This window comes from Glandiceps talaboti, chromosome 3 (genome assembly GCF_964340395.1).
Source record: "Glandiceps talaboti chromosome 3, keGlaTala1.1, whole genome shotgun sequence".
Lineage (NCBI taxonomy): Eukaryota > Metazoa > Hemichordata > Enteropneusta > Spengelidae > Glandiceps > Glandiceps talaboti.
In genome coordinates, this window is record NC_135551.1 from 27,768,156 (window position 1) to 27,794,067 (window position 25,912).

The window sequence follows — 25,912 nt, forward strand, 5'->3', positions numbered from 1 at the left end:
TCAGATCGCGAAGTTTCTGAAGCAATGAGTCCGTACGATGAGCTTTGTATACGTCGAATATTGCCACTGCTTGTTGATCGGCGGGAAGCTCGAGGCTTGCTCGTGTCTCTTCTACGTAGGGGGCGATGACCTTTTCAACGTACCGTAGCATTGATGCTTCCGTTGACCAATGACTCTCGGTGTGGTGGATGTCCCAACTAGCGGGAAATGTGTATGACGGGTGACAACGATCTGTTTTGCCTTGATAAAGCAGTTGTGGTGGAAGGAAGTGGCCATCGGATGAACATGCGAAGACAGCGGTGATCTGGCGTTTGTCATCAAGACCCGAGATCGGAACTTGATGTGACCCCTCTAACTCCATCGTCCATTCACCAGCAGGAATTATGGAAACGCCCGTTTGATCCCAGTTGACGACGAGGGGTGGTGGAATGTTGTATTCTGTAACTGCCGTCTCAATTCTCGTAAGAAATCCTGCTTTGAGTTCATCGAAGTCATCGCCAACGATTTTCTTACATGCTTTGGTGCCTTTACGTTTGACGTACCCCATACGACGTAGCAACGATCGCGCCCACTCTGTATTCAGCGTGATATGACCACCAAATTCAGACAGCAGACTTCGGTTTTCACTGAGAATCAGGCCTTTAGCAATACCAAGGACAATCGATGTGTTGACTACACCACCCTTTAGACGTAGTTGCTTGATGTAGGACTGCACTTTAGAATCGAGTTCTCTACCAAGTAAAAGAGGGCGGCCACGGGTGGTTGGAGTGGTGTTTTCAGTGTTATTGACGATGTTTTTTGTGTACCATTTCTTCATTCCACGGATCGTACTTTCATTGATAGGTTTTTCGAGTTGCTTGTTGAAATGTCGTACTGCATTAGCGTTACCATTTAGGATAGCGTATCTGGCAATTTTCGTTTTATGTTCATCATCGTAGTGTTGGTAGGTACCACGCTTTCGTTTTCTAGTTGTAGCAGTCACTTCGTCGTTGATGATAACCATCGCCTCTGGGGAAATGCCACAGCTATCTACGTCATCTTGGTTGTTTGGATCAGGCTGAAACGGTTCTGATGGCGGCTGATAACTTTTCTGTACGAAGTAACGTCTGATACCGAAGGAAGACATGCTTACACTTCACTAGTAATCAGGAGTAATGATAGAAATGACTAAAACACAGACTGTATTTATAGAAGAATATCTTTTAATGTTCCGGCTGTGAAATAGGTATTCCTTTTCGGCATCATGTCGGTTTATGTTTGTTTACAGAAAAATATTCTTTCAACATGCGGCTGTGAAAACATTTAATTGTTACAAGGTAACACTCTCATACATACAATAATGATCAGTTACAGAGGTGTTAACGCAGTTTTTATTCAAAGGTGATCGCGGCGTGTCACACACAGCATACAACAATGAGCTTTACAATTCATACTCTTTGTACTCTCTTTTGAGAATCCGCCTATTTAAATCCCGCCTATTGTTTCAAGAGAGTGAAACCGCGAAAAAAAATACGCGCCCTAATAAGTGCGTTTACAGTATGTCTTCTTTATGGATGTTGTGAACAAGAAGTCAGACCATGGCTTCAAAGAAACATGATTACTAATATTTCTGTTGTAAAACTAAAGTGAATAGACGAAAAATGTATCTTTCTTACAAGTTAAACGAAAAATATATATCTTTTGCTACAAGTTAGCCAAAAATGAATAATACACCTTATCAATAAACAGGGAAACATCTTTTGTTTCAAGTGAACCAAAAATATAATTCATGTGCTACAAGTTAACGAAAAATATATTATCTTTTGCTACAAGTTAAACCAAAAATTCATCTTTTGCAACAAGGTAACTAAAATATATATATAGATGTTACAAGTCAACAATATTAATAAGTTATATATATCTTGTTACAAAAAAAGCTAAAAAGAATATTCCTAAAGTATATCTTCATCCAAGTAAATGTGATATTTATTGAACAAATACAAATATATATATATATATATACACACACACACAAACATACATACACACACATATATTTCGTTACAAGTCCAATATCATAAAAGTGTGAAAATAAAGAAAATTAGATTAATTAATAATTAACATTTTTTTAAAATGGTTATTGATTTCAAAATGTGAAGTGCACATTAAAAAAATCAGTTTGGAATTGATTTTGTGAATATTGTTCTGAATGAGAATTAAATTTACTTAATTGTAAGGTGATATAAACAAAGATAATAAAAACAATTATTTAATCATTGTGTAAAGTCCATAATGGGTCACAATGTCATAATTCATAATTCAGTACTGCTGAGTTGCTTTGACAATGATGTGAAAAACTCATTTTTAAAAAGGAAAATATAGGAATAAAATGAATATTAGAACAGGTCATCAAAAATTAGAAGTAATTTGTCATTTTATAACTCTAGATAATGTCAATTGTGAAATTCAATAGTATGATTATATGCACAGTTAGAGAATCTTGTAGAAGTTCTCAAGTGTCTCTCTCCAGCCAATGGAGGGTGAGACGAAGTCAATTTCTGTGTTATAAGTGGTGTAAAAGACGATGGGTGCTTGTATTCCACCCCTATTGTCGTCCTCTGACCCTTTCAAATGTTGAAAAATGACACAAATTTAGTTAAAGTGCTAGGTATAGGAATATGGGATTTTTTGATCTGCTTATATTTAAAGTGGATTAAAGTATAAATTGCCAGTGAAATGGATCCAAAAGGGATAAAAGCTTTCTTAAACTGGGAGTTTAATATGTAACTGCAGTTCCCTTTGTTTATTTGCATTTATTATGTTGGTGGATTTTGGTGGAATTGAAAATGTCAAAATAAAGCACATACAGCCATGTAGAGTTGTGGAACAGAGTTATAAAATTTGTACTTTTAATTCTATGTTTTGTTTTGCTGTGAAACTGAAGTCAGAACTCCATAAAAACCCTCAAGTCATCAGCCTTTTCCCCTAGGTTAGAATGGCCATGGATTGAAAGCCGTCCGGAACTACTTTTATGCAAATGAGGCTGCCTTATAAATAAACCATTAGGCTTGGAGTCTAAATGGTGGTGAACAATAGGCCTGTATGAAAGCACTGTGAACATTTTACCAACATTTGCCCAGCCAAGGCTATTAGAAATAGACAATTTTTTCCTGAGAAGTCACATAGTAAAGAAAATTTTCAGATAAATCTAAGAAAGTCTTAATTTGATGTGATAATACTAGCATGAAAAAGAGTAGGAAAAGGGAAAACTAGTGGTGAATGTTGATAAAAAAATTTTTGCTTTTAAAAATACATTGTGCAAAGGCCAGGTTTTAACACGATTGGGATATGCAAATGAGAAGTCCATTTTCTGAATGCTGTACATATGCCATTCGTAGCTGTTTCACTTAATGCATTAGGGATGTCATCAATCCAAAGCACAGTGGGGAAAGTTTACAGCTCGTAAGTACATAGGAAAAAACATACTTTTTCTTTATATTCTTTTCTAATTCATTTTGTAGGTTGTTTAGTTGGGTATTTTCAAGTGTTTTTTGTGATCGGTGTAATAATTGTTGTGGTTATGAAATGGCAAAGGGCTTCTTTACGTTTCAATTGAATCGACCCTTTGTGTGTGAGTGTGCCGATACAAGGGGAGAGTGTACAGTTCAGAGCCTACTGCTCGGCAAACTTTACACTGGCTCGCCTTTGCAATTGCAATCTTGTAGATGAGCAAAGTAGGAACTTGAGCAAACTGTTTCAATCGCATCAGTGAATTTCTTTCGTCATTAAATACGATAGAAAAGCAATATTTGTTCTCTATTGTGTCATTGGTCAAATGTCGTGATCTATAGGTTATCAAATTTAGAATCTATCACTAAATTTAATTGATGCTCATGTTATTACCAAAAGACTCCTTTCTGGGTTTTGTGTTAGCGGTTCACTGTCATGACTCATTTTGTTCTTTGATAATGAAATATTTGAGTTTCATTTTGTGAAAAGAATTAATGTACAAGAGGTCATATTAATGTAGGTTATAGTTTACTATGTTTCATTTCATTTCAAGTCCGGGTAAATCTTTTGCATATATAAATTTAAGCTGTATATTTTAAGAGGACCACATATACAAGTCCCCTGGCATTTAATTAAAATTCAGAATGGTGGTAAAACAGGCATAGACTACAAAGCTAACCAAACAAATGACCACATGTGATAAGGTTATATCATTAATAAACTGAAAAACAAAAATAAATGTTGCTTAAATAGATGCATATATGGAGAGAATAGATACAATGGTGACGATATTTCAGAAATGTTTCGGCTCATGAAATTATCGGCAAGTGTTACCAGCATTTCAGTGTTGGTTGAATAGTGAATGGAGTCTGAGCATGTAAGCCCAACAGTACACACACACACACTATGAAATGTTCATAATTTGGTAAGATCTATAGGTTATTATGGGCCCAAGGGTATGGGTCAAATATCACTACCTCTCAATTGACTCTATATGTTATTATGAGTATGTAATTCAACTATTGGTCGTCACCTTGAAATTTTAAATTGTATGGGGTTCAGTTTTTTCACTGCAATAAAGAGTATTAATGTACTCATAATGCAAGATGCTGACAAATACACATTGTACACTACATGTGTATGTATCCGATGTTAAACTGTGTGAACTCACTCTGTGGTTCATCTAATCTAGGTTGGTACCGTAGCATGAATTTATACTCTATGGATGTACACGTAGGTGGGGGAAAAATTATATTGATATATATGTATTGAGATATATCTTCTGAATGACTTGAATTTTACCACATAGAATTTAGGATGAGGTTGCCAATGTTTTCGTTAAAAAATGAATTTGAATCCATTGAAATAACTACAATGTTTACGTTTGTCTTACATTTGTTGATTGGTCTGTCATCTATATGACAATCTTTGTGAGAATTTAGAGTACATACAATGCAATCAGTGACTAGTATCGAGGTAGTTTAGCCCGTCTGTAGGTTCCCAAATATATTGTCAATTGGAAATTATGATACTGTTTTCAGTGTGCTCGATAACATACACCCACCTACAGGAATTTCAAAACTTGTTTTTTTGTCATTTTTTGGTCCCGAAAGTGAAACTTTCAACTGAGGGATTAGTAATGCCAATTTTGCACAATGATGAAAAATGATTTGACTGTATGTCATACTAAACTTGATTCATGAATAACAGAATATAGTTCCAGATAGAGTGCAAGGATTTTAGCTAATTTTCATAATTTACATATCAATAACATGGTAATTTGCATACTGATTTGCATACTTATTTGCATATAATATGTACCTCTTCAACATTCATTGAAACATACTCCAATGTTTATATGTAATACATATACACATAGTCATTGACATCAGCCATATCTTCATTTGACAGCATCATAATAATATTGTCATTCAAAGATTAGTTAAGTTTAAGGGTGGTAGAACACTTCTAAAGGGTGGCAGAAATTTCTCCCAATCATGATGGCAGGGTTGGCAAAGATGATGTAAGCACTGTGCTTTTGCTATAGTGAAAAGGAAACTGTAGCAATATATAATTCCAGGTAGTTTACCATGATAGATGGTGTAATCAATGATGCAGGACAAATCCTTTACGAAATACCTCTGTGAAAATGATAATTTAACAACTCAAATCACTTCTTATACCAAACGAGTCAGTTGGAGATATTACTCAGAGTGAGTAAAGGATGTCAATTTCTTATATAGAGTCACCCAGGTTTAAGTTTCAATATTTTTATTCCCCAACGGGCACTGCCAGGAAGAGACTTGTACATTGGGTTCCATCCATCCACCCGTCCGTGCGTTCACCCTCATATCTCTGACATGTGAACTGATTTCATCCAAACCTGGCATGAAGGTAGCATATATTTGAGACATACGCACGCCACTTTGTTTCACGACCGAATCAAATATGGCCGAATGGCAGCCATAATTGTTTTGTGTGTATTTATTGTCATATCTCGATTTCAACCAAATCTGGCATAAAGGTAACAAACAATGTGAGACATGTTTTACGACCAAATCAAATATAGCTGAGTGGCGGCCATATTTGTTAAATTTTACAATATGCATCATAACTTTGGAGTTATAATATGTAGTAACTCCATACAAGTGCCTACACCCATATTATCAAATACAAGCTTTTCTTTAAGACCCAGACCTTTGACCTTGAAATTATTTTTCAAGGGCAAATGGCCAAATTTGGCTTATCTTCATAGCTTTTTGAATAAAATATTTGAAATGATGATATTTTAATCATGTCTTAGTTTTTGCTATGTGAGGCATATGCATGTCACTTAATTTCACAACCTTGACCTGAATAGCAAAATGGCTGCCATGTTTGAGATACACAAGCACATTTTGCCTGTTGTCACCAAAAAATTGATGCATATGGACAGCTTTCAAGTGTCTACCCTCACATTATCAGCTTTCTAATTGACCTTTGACCTTCACAAACTTTTTCAAGGTGAAATTACCAAATTTGTTGTTTCTATTTTAACTAAAGAAGTTGAATAAATGAAGGCTGCTGTCTATAACCAAAAAGGTCAGCTTTCTTTTCATATCTTGACCTTTGCCTTTGATGGCCTTATTCAAGGTCAAATAGCAAATTGGTCAATAAATTATAAAATTTTGTATCTAGAGACACCATTCAGGTTTGCAGAAATAGTTTTACCATAAAACATGGAAGAAGGGGACTATGTTTTCCATTGAAGGCTTGTACATGCAATGCTATAGATGGGGGACTATGTCTTCCATTGAAGGCTTGTACATGCAATGCTATAGATGGGGGACTATGTCTACCATTGAAGGCTTGTACATGCAATGCTATAGATGGGGGACTATGTCTACCATTGAAGGCTTGTACATGCAATGCTATAGATGGGGGACTATGTCTACCATTGAAGGCTTCTACATGCAATGCTATAGATGGGGAACTATGTCTTCCATTGAAGGCTTGTACATGCAATGCTATAGATGGGGACTATGTCTTCCATTGAAGGCGGCTTGTACATGCAATGCTGTAGAACCCTACCTACAGTCCAACAATGAATGATTGGGTGTATTGAATTTATTTTTGTGACTTAGAGGATTAAATCCCATGACCATATTTGTACAAGCTTTGTGTAATACAATGTAGAATACATACATATATTGCTGCCCAAACACTGCTACTAATATGAAGCTTGGATTCAAAAAATCTAGATGAATTGTAGTAAATTTGTCAATCTTTTTGTTCACAAAATGAAATGTAGTTTGACCCACTTTGTGTGCTGCTTGTTATTACAAGATATTGAAAATAAAATGTGTCAGCTTTATGTTCCATATGTTCCCATCCAAGTAGTGCATGGGTTGTCTCCAGTGAGCCCTCTAATGATAGCCAAATTTTGTTGTTGTGAATCAAAATGATAAAACTGGCATTTCTTGTGAGTCACCACATATAGTAAGAGATAGGGGAACAGCAAATTTTGGTGCAGCACTAGATATTGTGTGTGTCAGTGGTGAGTCAAATTGGCTTAGAGGGCATACTGGTCACCACATAGTAAGAGATAGGAGAACACCAAATTTTGATGTATCACTAGAATTGTGTGTGTCAGTGGCACGTCAAATTGGCTTAGAGGGCATACTGGTTGTCTCCACTGACTTTTATAGAGTAATGGGTTCCACACACCGTATGATATCTTTACATCAAAATGAAAACGAACATAACATATATATATATTTTCTTTTTTGAATTTCTAACACATCGGTCTACAGCAACACTCACTTGCAGCTAACTGTGCATACCCAGACTTTCCATGTAATAGGATGCACTAATTGAAATGATATACTAGTACTCGTATGAATGGTTTTGACAATAGAAATGTAGTACTAATAGGAGTACCTTGATCATGAGAAGTGGTTCAGACTTTTATAAGTTAACAGTAGGATAATTGGTTGTAATGATAATGGGAATAGATAACATGAATTAACTGTAGTAGTTGTGTAATTGCTGTTATTATCATCTCATTTGATATTACAAAGATTTAAGTAGTCTACTCCTGATAGGTGTGGTCTTCATAGTCAGCTCCTATGTCTATCAAATCGAGTTGGATTCTGATCAGTTCTGTAGAAAGAAATAGTTTAGTTCAACATCTTCAAAACACTTCAAAAATATCTGTAGCTTTGTCACTGCCACACACCACCCTTCACACACACACACGCACGCACACAGACACAGAATACTATTACACACTGAAAGCTTCCCCCCCCCCCCCCATCACACACACATGCAAATGCACGTACACACATGTGCGTGCACAATATTAGTACCATTTGTTGCCTGAAATATCCATTTCTTGCCACATCAATGTTTGGTTTTATTATCAAAATGTTTGTCATTCAACTGGAAAAAAAGGAGTGGATTCCACCACATGCTATAAGTTGGAGGGGGGGCATCGGTGGTTCATATTTCTTAGAACAGAGTAAGGGGTAGGATAAGCTTAGTGGAAGAAATAAATTCATTGTTTTAATATATCGTGAAGGTTATACAGCTCACTGTTGAAGACAATGTTGAATGCAATATGTAGCAGAGTAGTAGTATCAACCCGGAGTAAGAGCAAGATATACAGTTACAAGAAGCTGCTAGTTGTTACTCTAGAGTGTTACACTATTTGGTAGACAACTGAGGATTCTTCTCAAAATCTTACTTCATATAAAATATTTGTTATAAGGTTGGATAATTTGTGAAAGATGTACAATAAAGAGACTAGACTTGCCTCGTTAATGGTACAAGGTACAGGTTATTTTGATTGTGAAGTCGATGACCTTTTACGTTGATATTACCAAGAACAGACTTTGAATCTCCAGGTGAATGCCAAATGTCACTAGCCATGTATTGCCTGCCTTGAGGTATCTAGGGATGTATTCATGGAACTCACTGTCTGACTAATTATCTCAGAGTACGCTGACAGTTTCAGTACATATGGGTTTACTTCCTGTATGAGTCACCTTACTACTACGCTCTTTTATGCCAGTTATCCATTAATATTGCGAACATAGATTTGATAGAAAATCTGAATAATTTATACACAGGTTTGTGTCATAAACCTTGTAGATGCTAACATTATTCCACAAACACACACGCACTGGAAATTGTAGATTTATACACAGGTTTGTGTCATAAACCTTGTAGATGCTAACATTATTCCACAAACACACACGCACTGGAAATTGTAGATTTATACACAGGTTTGTGTCATAAACCTTGTAGATGCTAACATTATTCCACAAACACACACGCACTGGAAATTGTACATTTATACACAGGTTTGTGTCATAAACCTTGTAGATGCTAACATTATTCCACAAACACACACACGCACTGGAAATTGTACATTTATACACAGGTTTGTGTCATAAACCTTGTAGATGCTAACATTATTCCACAAACACACACGCACTGGAAATTGTACAGATTTATACACAGGTTTGTGTCATAAACCTTGTAGATGCTAACATTATTCCACAAACATACACACGCACTGGAAATTGTACAGATTTATACACGAGTTTGTGTCATAAACCATGTAGATGCTAACATTATTCCACAAACACACACACACGCACTGGAAATTGTAGATTTATACACGGGTTTGTGTCATAAACCTTGTAGATGCTAACATTATTCCACAAACACACACACGCACTGGAAATTGTACAGAAATTAAACAAAGTGAACCTCAACAAATCTTTTTCCACCGTCCATAGTATTTCAAAAATATATGCAGTATTGATAGGTATGTCTCCTAAATGTGTAGATGTTAACATTATTTCACAAATAAGGACACAAGTAATTGTTAAGAAATTCGAAAAAGTGAACCTTAACCCTTTTTCCCAATATCCATGCATTTAAGAAAAAAAAAAAGAAAAAAAAAAAGAAAAAAAAAAAATATATATATATATATATATATATATATATATATATATATATATATATATATATATATATATATATATATATATATATATATATATATATATATATATATATACAACACACACACACACACATTTATTTTTGAGAGGCATGCCACATAAATTTGTATATGTTAACACTATTCCACAAACAGGCATGCTGTGAAAGGAAAAAAAATATGCAGGAAGCAGAGCAAAAAACTGAACATTAAACACATTTTCCACCAACAATAATTTTTTTTTTAAAAAGTACATGATATCCTAATATTGCAGGAGTAATGTTTTTTTCAGGAGACTGTTTTGAAAATGTAAAAAACCACAAGGTTCAAAATTCATGTGTGTTGCTTGGTATATAATCAATTTTTCAGAAGTCATTGTTATTCTCAATGTACAGGGACTTGTTTTTTTATCTTTTAGTTTTGTAAGAGAACCTAAACACTGAATGTGGATGGTCTGCTTTATAGATAACTAATTGTGAATTATTAAAGATGTGTTTGTTTTGAGGTTTGTTGATAATTGTGTCTACTATGATAGTGGCAACCAAGTTTTCAGCTAACATAGATAGACAACACCAGAACTATTGTTGCAACCTGTTCATGTAAGCTATTCAGTGGATGTTGCCACAGTGACGTGCCATGTGTGGTGAGTGGTGGTGATGATGGTGATGATGGTGATCCTGCAGTGTATATTTTTTGGACTTCCAGAGTTATGCTATCATGATGTTAGGTGATTATATGTTCCCACATGAAAACTTCCTCTGTCATTCCCTCATGATCATCATGTTATCTACCACATCCAACAATAGTTTTAGTTTGTGTCTATTTTCGTAAAGCGGAAAGCTCCGTTTCTGCAGTAATAACTGTTAGCTGAATTCATACATATGGTAAATGGCTTCGTCAGCTGTTTGTCAGCTGACTATTTATTGATCAGCTGACTTGTCTTGGTATCCATGGAGATTGTCAAAGGTTGCCCCTAATCAGGTGACTTCAATTATAGCCTCTAGGTTAGCATGCTCTTAGCTGATTGCAATCCTAGTTCAACTATCGTTATCGGCTACTGCTAATTAGATGATGAGGTTGGATTTTGACATTGTTGTTATTTTCAAACTGAGATGTCATTAATTTACGTGTACCAGCTGGTTTTATTTCAATGATTGGGTTTGAAATTTCATGTTTGATTTGATTGTGATTGGCATTTTCTATGTTGCTAGCTTTTGATCAGCTGAAGTCAATCCTATGTATGGTGATGACATTGGCCATTGTGATTGACATTGAAACCAAGTTGTTTGAACTTGGCAGTTCTTACCATAGTTCTCAATGGCTCATTACGCTTTTCCTCCTCCCAATGAATGATGGCATCAAACTAATCCTGTTTTTTTCAAGTAGTGATAATTTGTGTATAAACAAAACACCCCTTGGTAGAAAGTGGATTAATTAAAGTGTTTATATTGTTTGTTTATTTGTACAGGACTTGTCAGGTGCTATAGATGATCTACCTTCAGGATTAGAGGCAACTCAACCAATTATTCCCACAAGTTCTGCAAGTCAAACTCAGCCCTCCTCGCAGTCATCATCAAATGATGGATTTAATACGCCTGTACAGTCGCCCCATGTGCACCCATCAGTGTCAGCACTCAGACCATCTCCATCACCTGTAGGCTCACCAGCTAGTCATATATCAAGGTCATCAATGTCACCAGCTAGTGTACAAGGTAAGGTTTTATGGGGAACTTCTAAATATTATTTTTCAAGCATGTGAAATTGTGTGTGTATAACTGCATGTGTATGTGTGTGTGTGTGTATGTATGCATGTATGTATGTATGTATGTATGTATCATGTATGTATGTATATGCATATATGTATATATGTATGTATCATGTATGTGTGTACGTACGTACGTACGTATGTATGTATGTATGTATGTATGTATGTATGTATGTATGTATGTATGAATGTATGTATGTATGAGTATATATGTATTTCATATATATATATATATATATATTTATCAAACCACACAGTTGACAAATGCCTTAGCAGGGTGACACCAAAATAAGTTGATTTAAATATTCTCATTACACATTCAGAATGAAAGATATGCTTGGTTTCTATACCCAGACTCAGCCTTGGCTTCCCTTCCAGCCATAACCTTTTGTATTTAATTCCTGAAGAAGATAGTTGCTGTTTGGGAAAGTGTGAAAAATATTTTTGGAGGATTAAAGCTGAATTTTCTTCTTTCTTTTTTTTTTGGTAATTTCTGGACATAACTAACACTCAGGAAAATAAAGCTGATTGCGACTCACCTAAAAGTGACTTTATATTATGATTTCCAGTACTTTGTGACAATACTAAATATATAAGAAAGTAGTTTACTCAATTCCATACCCTAGTTCAGATTCATCACTAGAACTGGATATTATCTGCAACAGATATGTCAGCTGATGTCGAGTTATGTAATTTACTATTATGACCTGTGAGGGCGCCATAACACTGATTGCTGGGAAACGGTGCCCACAACAGCTGTGTAGATTTAGAAATATGGTGGAACTAACATTATTTTATGACACTCATATAAGCTATTGTATACACAATATACTGATCTGAAGTATTTAAGTTTTAATTCTGTTGCTGACATGCGCCATTTTGTATTTTTGAGTGTATTAGGATAGTTCATTTGTATAAGAAAAACATGATACCACAGAAACAGGACAGGAGTAAATGAACCCATGAAGGAATAGTACACCAATTTTGGCTGTAGAGGGCGCTATGTCAGTCCTAAATCACATACTAGATACATTTCTGTCATTGACTTGAGCGCTTGTTGTAAATAGCTTTAAAATATTTTTTTATGCACAAATAAGGTTGTAAGATATCTAGGTTATTTGATTGACTACCGAAGAGGTATCAAGGTAATGTAGTGCCCCCCCCCCCCCCCCCCCAAATGGTTTAGCCTCTATGTGAGGTAATTGTAGTAGTAATACCAGCAATGAACACTGTTCATCAATATTCATGGACTAACCAAGACATCTCCTGTACAAATAAAAGAAACGTGCTACAAGCACTCAAGTTTCATTTATTGAAGGGACATAAATAGGCGTGAATTTCATTAAAGTGTTCCCTAGGGATGTCAAGTTTCACACAGGTACCTGGTATGCTGACTGTCATTTATCCAAAGCTTTATTGTGTAGTAACAATGCCCTATTCACACATCGTCTAGAGGGCAGTAAATTGAACCTTATAAACTTGTCATAGACATGAGAGTACTCTATATATGAAGGTGTTATGTTAATTCTGTGTGTTCTACAGCTTGAAATACCTCCATAAGTATCATGTCTTGAACTAATATTAAGTAAGAGTAAGTAAAATCATCCCAACCTCCTTATTATTTTGAGATTCACTTTTTTAAAGAATATGTATCAGAAACTCAACTTCACCAGATGTTGTTTCCTGTATAATTGTGGTATATAAAATATCAAGAAAATTGTCATGCATTAAAACCTTTTTTCCAATTGCTAGGTTGATGTCTGTACTATGTAGTGTAAAGTCTAACTTTGCATCGTGTCCACCTATTCGCTATCATGTATTTCTATTGTGTTGTTGCCCAAGCAAAGGTCATCTGTGTTTACTTGATTGTTCTGCAGTATGAGAGGAATGAGCTGAAGAATAGAAATTGGATATACTGGGAAGAGTTGTCAGTGTGTCATTGTATAGCAGTTATGATTATAGATAATCAAACTGATATTGACAAGTTTAGTTCCCCCCCCCCCCCCATTAACAAATTTTTATCTGACTTTTGTCCTTTCTCCTACAGAGGGATTTTGACTAGCACGATATATGTATATGCACACTTACAGATACACAGTCAGACAGACAGACAGACAGATATGCATTTGAAATAAAATTAGAAAGGTAGCCTGGGTTGATATTTTGGTTGGGGCAAATCTGACCACAAACCCAATCTGTATTGTAACCCAACTACTAAGCTGTATTTTGGTTGGGGCAAATCTGACCACAAACCCAATCTGTATTGTAACCCAACTACCAACTCCTAAGCTGTATGTTTCCATATTCCTTACTACAATACCAGGTAATCCGATGACTCCACAGCCACCAACCCAAATGCCGCCACCACCATCATCCTCATCAAGTCAAAACGATACCATGAGTCATACAGCAGCAGCACTAAGTCAGTCACCAATGCCAGCACAACAAGAGAGGCCAATGGAGAGAGGTAAGAATTCAATAGTGTGTTTTCTGGCTCAGTCTTATCAACTGTAATGCATTTCACAAAAAAGTACACCAGTCACTCTTCACACCTTGTGTGTGTGCTTAGGTCAAAAACCTTCCACTCCCCATCAACAAGTGACAGGTATATCCAGATAAATAAGTGGAATTTTATTCTTTGCCCATCCTGTATCCTGTGTTTCTGCATAATTTAAGAAACTTGATTATTCGCCCTTTGTGAACTTGTCTACAGAGACCATTGCAAATTGAAAAAAAAAGCAAAATGTATGAAATGTGTAAATCAAAATTAATGATGCAGAAGGTGAAACACACCTTTGGACACGCAGGGCGCCATCAACATTTCAAGTAATTGAAAACAATTGACGCTGAGGGCGCCATAACCACAAAAAATAATGTTGGCGAAATGTATTAGAAAAGGTCCCTGCAGAAAAAGTTGACCCTTATTTTTGCCACAGTTTTGTCTTCCATAAGTGTTCAATAACTAAGATGAAAAGTAGGGAACTGTCATATCTTAGTTTTAGCAAAATTATGATTTTGCTATTTTTGGTATGTACAGGTTACAATCAGCAAATGCATGGATCTATGCAACTGTCACCACAAATGGCTGGCTCACCCTTGTCAAGCTATGGTAGTCAAGGCCCTAAAATGTCTCCTACGATGCAGGGCCCTCTACCAATGTCACCTTATCAACAGAGCACCATTCCAAATGCTCCTCCGTCTAGTGGGTACGGACAAAATGTCAATCCATATGATCAGCAAGGTAATGCCGGGCTCTGGGTGGGAGTTATTTTTAGCAGGAAAATGTATCAATGTATGTTTATCATATTGATGTATTAAGTTGCACTATTCAAGTTTTGTTTCATATAGTAACAATAAGTCATACAGTATAGAACAGACTGTTTGGATTATACCAATCGTGTGAAATTTCTCGTCAACATTATTATGTAAAATAATTCAATATAGCTGGGTGTACCTAAAAGACACTGGGCCCAACCTTCTGTGTGAAAACATTTTCTTCAAGTGTAATCCTCAAACCAACCATTCTGTCAATCTAATCCTGTCAGTGTTTTTGCTAAGGGCATAAGTAGGTAAAATCTACTGGGGTTCCCATGTCATTTTACCTGGGTTCCCAAACAAAATTACCACAGACTCTATGGGGAAACAGTGCTATTTTTACCCCTTTCTCCCTTTCTGTTACATGGGTTCCCATGTCATTTTATCTGGATTCCTAAACAAAATTACCATAGACTCTATGGGGAAACACTACCAATTTTACCCTTTCTCCCTTTCTGTTACCAGGGTTCCCCAACCTTAGCAAAAACATTGCCTGTGTTCTAAGACCCCTAACCCTCTCACTCACTCCTTCACTTTATCTGTGCTCTGTACTACAGAAGATACCTATTGGGCCCAGTGTCATTAGGTCTTGCCAATGGCTGTATAAATTTTATGATACATTTGACATTATTCTATGGCATAAGATATTGTATCAAATTCAAAACAAAATTGCATGTTGTCATAATATGTCCACTCTGCAATCCAAATTCTGATATAAGTTGATAATGCCATATTTGCATTGCTGTAGATGTTGGAATGCTATATGTAAGAACACAGTCATTTGATTAGCTGCTGGCACTCAGTTCAGTCACATCAAGTAACTCGGGTGTTGAACTTCTGAAACAGAACACAGCAGACTTCCAGTGATACGCTATGTAAAGTTGTCTGCTCACTGTTGTATAATTTAGATATAGATATTTATTTGTGAACTCTTGGTCTTATGTTTTGAATAAAAGAAAGGGCAAATCCCACTTGCTATCACCCATTGCTTGCTTACAAGTATTCAGTATTAATACTATAATCTAAATGTAAAAAAAAAAAAGGATCTTGCGTAACAAGTTACTCTGAATTCATCTGATTGATTCATGCACTCACTACAGCAGGGGAAGCTTATGCTAATGTACCCCTATAGTATTGTGTGAAGTAAATTTTGTGAGTTAGCCAGGTCATGATAGATGCCCGTACAATGATTGTATATAGCTTGCATACTCACAAACTAACCACTATACCATTATGGTTACTCCTTTTTAACAAACTTACCGTTTGACTTTTGTGTAGATTTTTGTACTGTGTTTATTTGTAATCTTACCAATGGATTTTATACATTTTGATTTGATTACAGGGAACTTCCCAAGGCAAGGAATGGGTGGGTACAATAATCAAATGAACAATTTTGGAACAGTGTCAGGGAATAGTGGCAATATACATGGAATGGCGCCACCATACGGAGAAAATCGTATGCGGAATCAGCCTCCCAATAATATGGGAAATATGTCATATAATGCAAGTGCAAGTGGGCCTATGCCTCCAACACAGTCTGGACAAAATGTGATGCATCACAGTAGTGCAAATATGGGTATGAAACCCGCAATGGGACAACAATTTAGCCCGTCGTCACAAAGAACTGATGTGACTCCCAATGCAGTACCTGCCATGGGACCTAACAATATTCCTAGTAGTATGCGAGGAGCACAAGCTGCAGCTCAAGCTGCTGTTATGGCAGCAGCAAATACAGCTCAAACCAAAACTGTTATGTATCCACGGCAACCACCACCACAGTATCCACAGAGGACTTTCCCTCCATCGTATCAACACCAACAGTGGCAGCAACATCAACAGACACCACAACAAGGATTCCCACCTAACACAGTGCCTCCTGTTACTGTTAAATATGAAACGCCTAATGCTATGACTTTGTCAACGGCAGCAGCCGATAACTTTGGCTCAAATTTATCATTACAGGACACAATGCCATCTAATCAATCAGGTGATTCTACTGTGATTTATCAGCTCTGGCACAGAAATAATGTATAAAAAAAACACAGTGGGGCTTCACAAACGATATGTTATCGGAAATTAAAACACGAAAATAAAAAATGTACGCACCCGTAGAAAAGTTGACAACTCAAAAGTTAACTTTACCAAATTGATTTTCTTTTTGAACTTCAGTTATTATCCCAAAATTAACTAATTCTATCTCTTCTGTCCCATAAGGATAATTGTCTTGTAATTTCCAAACCCGGCCTTAGGAAATCATGAGGACTTATTGTTGATTATCCATCTTTTTCCTGACCTTCCTTTTTAAAAGTCCAGAAAGATGCATGTAAATAACTTTTAAAAGTAAACGTGTCCAAACAAGTGTAGTTCTTGGATGTATATGACAATCCAACCAAGTACACTACTGATGACAATATTGTCAATTCATCATTTTTTAGGTCCAGGTTTTGCCATAACAACGACATCAACAACACAAAGCATTTCGTCTCCTGTGACAACGTCAGCGGTAAACAATGTGTCTGATCAAGTGAAGGGTAGTCCAGTCAATGTCAAAGATGAACCCGCTGAAGGAGCACACCCACACCAAAACAAGGTAAAGAAGGGTTCACTATATTTGTAAGGAAGGCATAAAGACTGTTTATTTGGTGATGATGGTTTCTTCAGACTTAATTTAAAATCCTCTCTCTACAGGGGTATTTGTACACACAAAAAACGGGTTTGGAAAAACATCTAGTTCCTCTACAGTATCGTTACCATTAAAGGTCCACTCACAGTATAGTCAAAGTCATCACTCTAGAAGTCATGAGATGCATGACAGTTAAAATACATCCACAGCCACCCACACAGTCATTAACATCATATCTTTGTTCATCACAAAATTCTAACCAATAACACAGTCCCTCATAAAGTTAGTGTTTATTGGGACAGTTATGTAATGTGCAAAATATGGTATATTTGTCAGTTCAGTATGCTACTTATACCCTGTTTAGGTCACTATAGCAGCTTGGGGGTCATTGATTGGACGAACAACTTTTTGTGCTGATTGAGGGACTTAGACCAGATTGTGCTTAGTACCACAGTTGATATCCAGACAAGGAAAACGGGACAGAAAATTTGCAACCGAGAATTTTTAAGAGGGATGGGAGATGACATGCAGTTAAAACCAGGTTACACCGAAACTAAGTTTTGTTCGAGAATTTCTGACGGGATGAGGCAGAGATATTGGATAAATGTGTGACAACATATAAACACATATAAAACTGCCTTTTTGTGTATTTTAGAACTCAAATCAATTTGTTTTGACTTCAGGATGATAGTGCATCGAGGCCATCATCACCACCCATAGGTTTACTAGGAGCATCACCACTGCCATCCCCAGACTCTGGTAGTAAACTATCATCTCAAGACGATGAAACTCAACACTCTAGTCCTATCAGTAATAGTCTACCCAGAACGCCTCAGAGTCTACCCAGAACACCTCAAAGTCCGGTAAGACAATCTACAGACGTTAGATTGGCATTTTGTGTAACCGAGGAACCTCAGGTCAAGGCAGATGACGTCACTTTATGAGCCTCAGTTCTTACAAATTGTTTGATTGATTTGGATACCACAGGGAACTAAACATGTTAAATCCATGATAAATAAGTTGGTCTGTCTTCTGCAATGTATGGTATAATTCTGTCTGAATTGATAAAGTAACTATTAAGTATGTATCGTCCCTATCTTTGGTCAGGTCAGGTCAGGTCAGGTCCACTCCCCATGCTGCCCCTGCAGAAGAGTTGACTTCGGGTACCCCACGTGATGTCATGTAGTAACTGAAGGCAACTTGGGGATGCCTCAAGGCTCCTTAGGGGATATTATAAAATGCACCCATGATAAAATACCTGGGGACTTGATGTATTCATTGTAACTCTTTTCATAGCAGATATAAAGTCTGGTTTGAAGTGATATCAAAGTTTTGGTCTAAATCATTTAGCCATCATCAGATGAAAGCTAATTTTCATTTCAAATTAAAAGTAACGTTATTTCTCCTAGCTTTATATATCTAATGGAGTTTTATTTTCTATTCTCCTATCTTTTCATTGTGTAAATAAGTTTATGATAAATGTTCTATTCAATGTTTTTATTTCAGTCTTCCAACAAAGAGAGACCGCTAGAACTAAATGATCAGGTAATCTCAACTACTTGTTTTGATCATATCTTGGTTGCCTGTAGTGGCTGTAATTTTTGTCACCTCGCTGAAATTATCTTCTTGTAGGTGACTTACTGTAGATTTTTTGTCATCTTTTTTTTGGCTTCTCAGTTACTAATTTTAGCATTTTTCATGAAATCAAGTGATTGTATTAGACAGTATATATTTTGAAAGAAGAGAATGTTCCCAGTGTCACCTGTGTGCTAAATCTGATACCTGAAAGTATATTACTACTGACAAACAATAGTATTACAACATCTGCCACTAGGGGGCGCCATACATAATTGCCTATCAGACTTTTGGATATTTTAGAATTACACTAAATGTAATTTATTTCCTTCATTCTACAGGTCAAGAAACTGTACAATATTTGTGAAGACCCAGAACGAGCCCAATTTTTAGATAAACTAGTTAGATTTTTGGAAGATAAAGGTGAACCTATCAAGAAATGTCCGACTATTAGCAATACAGTATTAGACTTGTTCAAGCTATATAAAGCTGTGAAAAGTAAAGGTGGTGTTACAGAGGTGAGTTGATATAAATATTACGTTCTTTTTTGTTTTTAGATGAGTACTTGGTGTTTCGTTGCTAGTCTAGTATGAGGCAATGACATACAATTTATTGGTAATATAGTGTAAAATTGTCTCTCGCTGTGGAAGACAAGTCTTGATATTGAAATAAAAAAGTTGGATTTTTAAAGGACTTCAGAAGGAGATTAAGTCCCTGTCTTTTGGTATTATCATCTTTATAGTCTTTTTATCCTGACTGGTAGACATAAGGAAACATCGTTTATGGGTGTTCCCACAACCAGTCTCAGTTTTGTGAGCAAGGAAGTGTCTACATTGATGAATTTTTCCGTCTTATCAACTGACTGTGTGGTGTTGGTATTATGTTGTGACACTACAAATAGTATTTCCACTGAACAAAGGTATTTCTCCTTTTCAGGTTACAAAAAATAAACTATGGAAGGAGATATGTGCGGCAGTGGATATTGGAAGTAGCAACTCTGCAGCGTTTACTCTTAGGAAGAATTACAACAAATATTTACTTGCATTTGAATGTCATTTTGATATGGGTGGGATTAGTCCTAGTGAAATCTTTCCACTATTGGAAACTAGCAAGGTTAAGAAAGAGAGAGCAGCCATCGCTGCTGAAGTCCAGGGTAAGTCTTTCTGATTCTCTCTCCCCGTCTCTCCCGTTGCCCCCTTCTCCCCCCCCCCCTCGCTCTCCCTCCCCCAACACCCACACACCCACCACCACATACTCACAAATAGCATAGCCAGGTGTCGTGTTCATTCCAAGAGACCTTACATCATGCCATAACTTTGCCCATGTATACCTCTGTTACATTGCTTTGGTCTTAACAGGAAAGGTATAGGTTTTGAGATTCAAGAAATTATGACTACACAAACTGGGTGTAAGATAGATCAAACTAATTGCACAGGATGTTGACATATGGTGTAAAAAGTAAAATGTGACCAACCCAATGAAGACTTACACAGCATGGAAAAAAAGATAAAAACCACGGGTGAAGAATGAGCTTAGAAGTCAGGATTCCTAACTATTTTAATTTTGAATTCAACTGTGTCAAATTTTTCTTAGATTTTGTTAATAAGTTGTTCTTTTGTGTTTCTGTCATAGATCCGTTTCGAGATGAGCTGTCTCAACATTCATTGTCAAATTCTCATGGGATCTCAGGTGAAGTCAAGCGACCACCTTCACAAATGAACTCTGAGGGTGTACCAACTCCAACAAGTCAATTCACACATCATGACTATCCTAGGACACCGTCAGTGCATAGCTCCTCATCACTGGTCAACAACATGTCTCCTATGCCACCTGGAAATATTACCCCCTCCAGAATGACCCCCACCAATCTCCCTCCAACCGGTATGATGGGTCCCATGCCAAACAGTAATGCAATTCTGAATAATTCAATGATGCCCCCACGAAGCAGTAGTAACAATAGTATAAGTGTGCAAGACCCCTTCGCTGATGACATAACCACAAGTAACTTTCCTCCTCAAAGCATGTCTTTTCCCAACATTCCCCCAAGTGGCGGCAGTGGGATGCAAAGTTCCTTCAATGAGGGAATAAACCGGATGAGTTCTATGGATCCATATGCGAACAATTCAATGCCTCCTACAAGTGATCCATATGTATCCATTACAAATCCACCCAACTCCATGAATGATCCGTTCACTCCAGGTAGGAATACCCAGGAAGGATTTCCAGGAAGACGACCTGAAATGTACAGAGCGAATTCCATGGATCCATTTGATTCCAGGAGGAGAATGAATCAAGGACCAGGATCACAGTTTCCGTATGGAAATCAATATGACCGGGAAAAGTAGGTCTTTTATTTAATTAAGTGCAAAAATATGTATGTCATAATGAAAGGATACAGTTTCTTGCAGTGGGGATAAGTTATTACTGAGTAAACAAGCCTAATAGATGGAAATATATTTGTGTTAAGTGTCTGGTATGAGTAGAGGTTCTAAAACTAGATGGGTGTAGTCATGAGGAAAATAAGGAAATGTCCGAAGTGATTCTTAAAGACCTAAGGTTGAATGAGCATTAAAATTTAAGTGTGAAAAATTGTCTGGTGGAGATAGAGAAAAAAGTTGGTCCTGGACTCTCTCTATGACTCCACTGATAGGATAACACTAATATGACAAACCTGGGATTGAAACCCAGGCCTTTAACGCATCTCCTAATAACCAGCTTCTCATAATGGGAATGTTGGGCACACAGATGCAATAACAAAGTGGATTTAGCCATTAACCTAAACTGTGTCTCTTAGCCAGTTAAGGTAGGTAAGGTCCTATATAGTATCTGTCTACACTAGTGTGGGCTGTCTGATTTGTTAACAAAAAAGGTTATTTATGAAATTTATCTATTATGAAAAGATTCTGTGATAATTCTTCTGTGGTAGGGGTTTGGCCAAGTAGCTTTTATTGCCAAACTTTACAGAGATTTCTGATGCACATGTAGGACTGTGGACTGCCTGTGTCTAATGTTACGAATCTTTAACATCCTAGGTCAGATGGTACACTGTCCCACAGTTTTTGCCAGATTTCAAAGGTGATGATTTGTGAAGCAAAATCCATATGTTGACCAAACCTGCATTTATGCTAAGTGTGATATCAGAGGAGGAAACTGGTGAAACTTGCTTAGAGTATATCTATCGTACTGTATTTTTTCTCAAGAACACTGTAACTTGGGAGATCATGACGATTACGTTTGTTCATCACAAAACAAAACTCTACTACGGTAGCAAGTTCATACTTCAGTGACACATTTGGTTCCTTATTTTTTCCCTACAGTAGCAATCAAATGGGCCCAGAGCCATACCAACCTTCTCAGCATGGTGGTGTGATGCCACCCTTTCCACCCAACTCAACAGACCAGAGTATGTACCAAAGTAGGTACGGACCTCAGCCACACCCTGGACACAGGCCACAAACACCACATGAAGGTTATGGCCAATCTTTTCCTGGACAACCACCATACCAACAGCAACAACCATCGGGTCCACAGCAATCATCATATCCACAACCATTTCCACAGCAGAAAAGACCACCACAGGTAACTTATTTCCACTGATTTTCAGAGCATATTTGTCTTGATTCCATGGATTTTAGAACAGTTTTATGGTCTGACATAAGAGAGACACAATCCTTTTCTTTTAACATAGGAATTATGATCTTCATGTTCCTGGCCAATGTCAGTTGTTCAGAGTGTCTTCAGAAGTGTTTTATGAGGCACCTTAACTGTTTTATAACTAATGGCTACCTAAAAAAGTCTTGTGAGAATTGTGTTGTATAAGAACAATGTGAATCCTCCTTAACAGCTGAACTGACAAAAAATACAAACATTTTCTTTCGTCAGGCTGACATGTTTAGTCCAGCAGCAAAGAGGCAAGCCACAGGAAGACATGCTATCAACCAAGAAGAAGGATATCCCCTACCACCTTACAGTCAGCCTGGTCCAATGCCTCAAAATACTTTCTCTAGTGCTGAGAGAAGTCTGCCTAACCATATTCCCTTCTCACATAACTACAGAGAGAGACCCAACCAGACACCAATTCCACCACAAGGTAAGTACAATTGGTAAAACTGAAGTAAAACATTTGCATGATTTGCCACAATCATTTATAGCATCCACAGCAAGTGGAAAAGTATACTGTTGCAATAGCTGTAATCATCAGCCCAGTATGTGGTGTCTCTCTCAGTGTAATCAATCTGTACACAATGTGAGCAGTGCAAAAAAGGTAACTAGTCAATATCTAGAGTGGAAACATTTGTCATAAAACATTGCCTAGATCTCATTGAGAGCTAAATATAACCATGGCTATGACAGCTATTATTCACTGTAACCAATCTACTGTTTATTAGCAGAAAACAATTTACAAAATGACTGCATTTAAAAGACCACATCCTAGGCATAGAATTAAATCACTTGAAGGAGTTTACACTTCATATGAATACTGTATTGTGATATACACAGAAAGTGTTTGACATCAGTATTACAATTGTACTAAGTGTGTAATGCAGGTAGCAGCATATACCAAGCAGACAACAGTATACATGTACTATTGAAATGATATCTATTAGTATTCTCTCTTAGTAAACAGGTTCAGTAAAGGTTGGAACTTCATTAATATAGTAATGTTCTTTGGTATCACAACCAAATTATTTTTGTTCATGTCTACATTTCGGCAACATGACTGTTGCCTTCCTCAGGACAAACTGACGATGATTACTGTTCACCACTAGATGGCAGTGTGGTGTCAAGTTGCCAAAACGTAGACATGGAACAAAAGTAACTTGGTTGTGTATCAAAAAACATTACTATATTACTAGCATTCTCATTTCTACACTTGACATGATGTGTAGACTGCAAGATGTGCTGTGTTGTTCAGTCCTATCAGACTTCTCAAATTATGTACACTGATAGCTTATAGCATGGCATGGCATGTTATGTCATGAAGACTTAACATCAAATGTCGACCATGAACAAAATTCAGTTCCAAACCTTTCTTGTACAATGTGTGAAAATTGACAAAGGATACAATGTACTGATTTGAAATTTACAAAATTGACATAGGATAAAATGTACCTATGATTTGAAATTTTCAAAACACAGAATTATTTCCTGCTTACAGTTTTCATATGGCACATGATGAACCTGTTGGCAGATTGATTGTGTTGTTTGTATCTAACTGAAAAGTGTCAGCTAATAGACTTGTGTATTTAGCATGTATTTACCAAGAAAAATTAAAAGAAAACTGCACGACCTCTGAACTCTTGTGTATGGAAAAGTCATCTTTATAGATATGGAGAAAGATTGAAATCACACTAAAATGAAAACGTGTATGTTTTCTCACAAAGGTCCTGGTCACATAATGCCACCATCCTCACATGACGGCCCAATGTCATGGAATACACGCAATGATTCCCAGTACCCATATTCACCTCGACAAGGACCTATGCCAGGACACAGGGAAAGCATTATGATGGATCCTATGAGAGCTAGGGATACACATGGTCCATCACCATCATGGGGTACCATGCATCAAAAACCACCAGGAGGGGGACATTTTGGCGGAGACACTCTGAGTCACCATGGACCTTCACTACCTCCGTATGGCCCACATCTTCCTCACCACTTACAGTCGCGATCTGGTCAATCAGCTCAGCGGGAAAAGATGAACAAACACCTCATAAAGGGACATATGCATCCCTCTGGCTTTCCTTCCCAACAACCACAAAAGAAAGAGATCTCTTTCCCTCCAAACTGTGTGGAATCAACACAATCGGTGCTGAAAAACAGGAAGAAGTTGACTTCAAGAGATGTTGGTAAGCAAAACAATACACTTAACTTATTCAGACATGTTGTTGTAACGACATTGGAAATTAACATATGAATAATTGATGAGAGTTGTGATTGGTTTGTGAGAAAGAGGAAGATAGGGTTAACATTTGTGAATATAGCTTTGTAAGAACACAACAGACCAAAAACATGAAAATGTACAATATAAGAACACATACTAATAGACCACACAACAGACCAAAAACATGAAAATGTACAATATAAGAACACATACTAATAGACCACACAACAGACCAAAAACATGAAAATGTACAATATAAGAACACATACTAATAGACCACACAACAGACCAAAAACATGAAAATGTACAATATAAGAACACTAATAGACCACACAACAGACAAAACATGAAGCCTCACAACGACTACAAGTAGAAAAATAGAAAAGGTGAAAACTTAAAAACAAGGTCACGGAAAGATGACATTATGATGAAAGTAAAATAAGATATTAAGAAGTGTCTTCGTTGCTGTCAGTTGCTTCATTTGTCATGCAATACTTAAGTTCAAAAGTAATTAATGTATATAGATAGATATATTTATAGTACATACTGAAACTGTACAATAATAGGACACATGCTTAATAGACCACACAACAGATAAGACATGAAACCTTAATAGAGAAGACGAAAACTTATAAACTAGGTAATGAAAGATGTGGATAAAAGCAAACTAACATTTACGAAGTGTCTTCATTGTTGTCTGTTACTGCATTTTGTTTCTGCAACAGACTGCAGTAAAGTCCAAGAATGACATGAGCATACAGATATATA

General features: G+C 36.7%; 1 protein-coding gene across 1 annotated transcript in view; it reads left to right on the plus strand.

The window, feature by feature from the left end:
- Nucleotides 1–25,912, plus strand: part of LOC144433397 (AT-rich interactive domain-containing protein 1B-like) — a 55,854-nt gene that overhangs the window by 26,667 nt on the left and 3,275 nt on the right. The window contains 13 exon segments of the mRNA XM_078121701.1: nt 11,448–11,691; nt 14,068–14,211; nt 14,782–14,985; nt 16,402–17,046; nt 17,501–17,649; nt 18,366–18,545; nt 19,189–19,227; nt 19,599–19,775; nt 20,194–20,410; nt 20,890–21,619; nt 22,578–22,836; nt 23,140–23,347; nt 24,642–25,109. Coding sequence (XP_077977827.1) covers nt 11,448–11,691; nt 14,068–14,211; nt 14,782–14,985; nt 16,402–17,046; nt 17,501–17,649; nt 18,366–18,545; nt 19,189–19,227; nt 19,599–19,775; nt 20,194–20,410; nt 20,890–21,619; nt 22,578–22,836; nt 23,140–23,347; nt 24,642–25,109 — 3,664 coding nt within the window.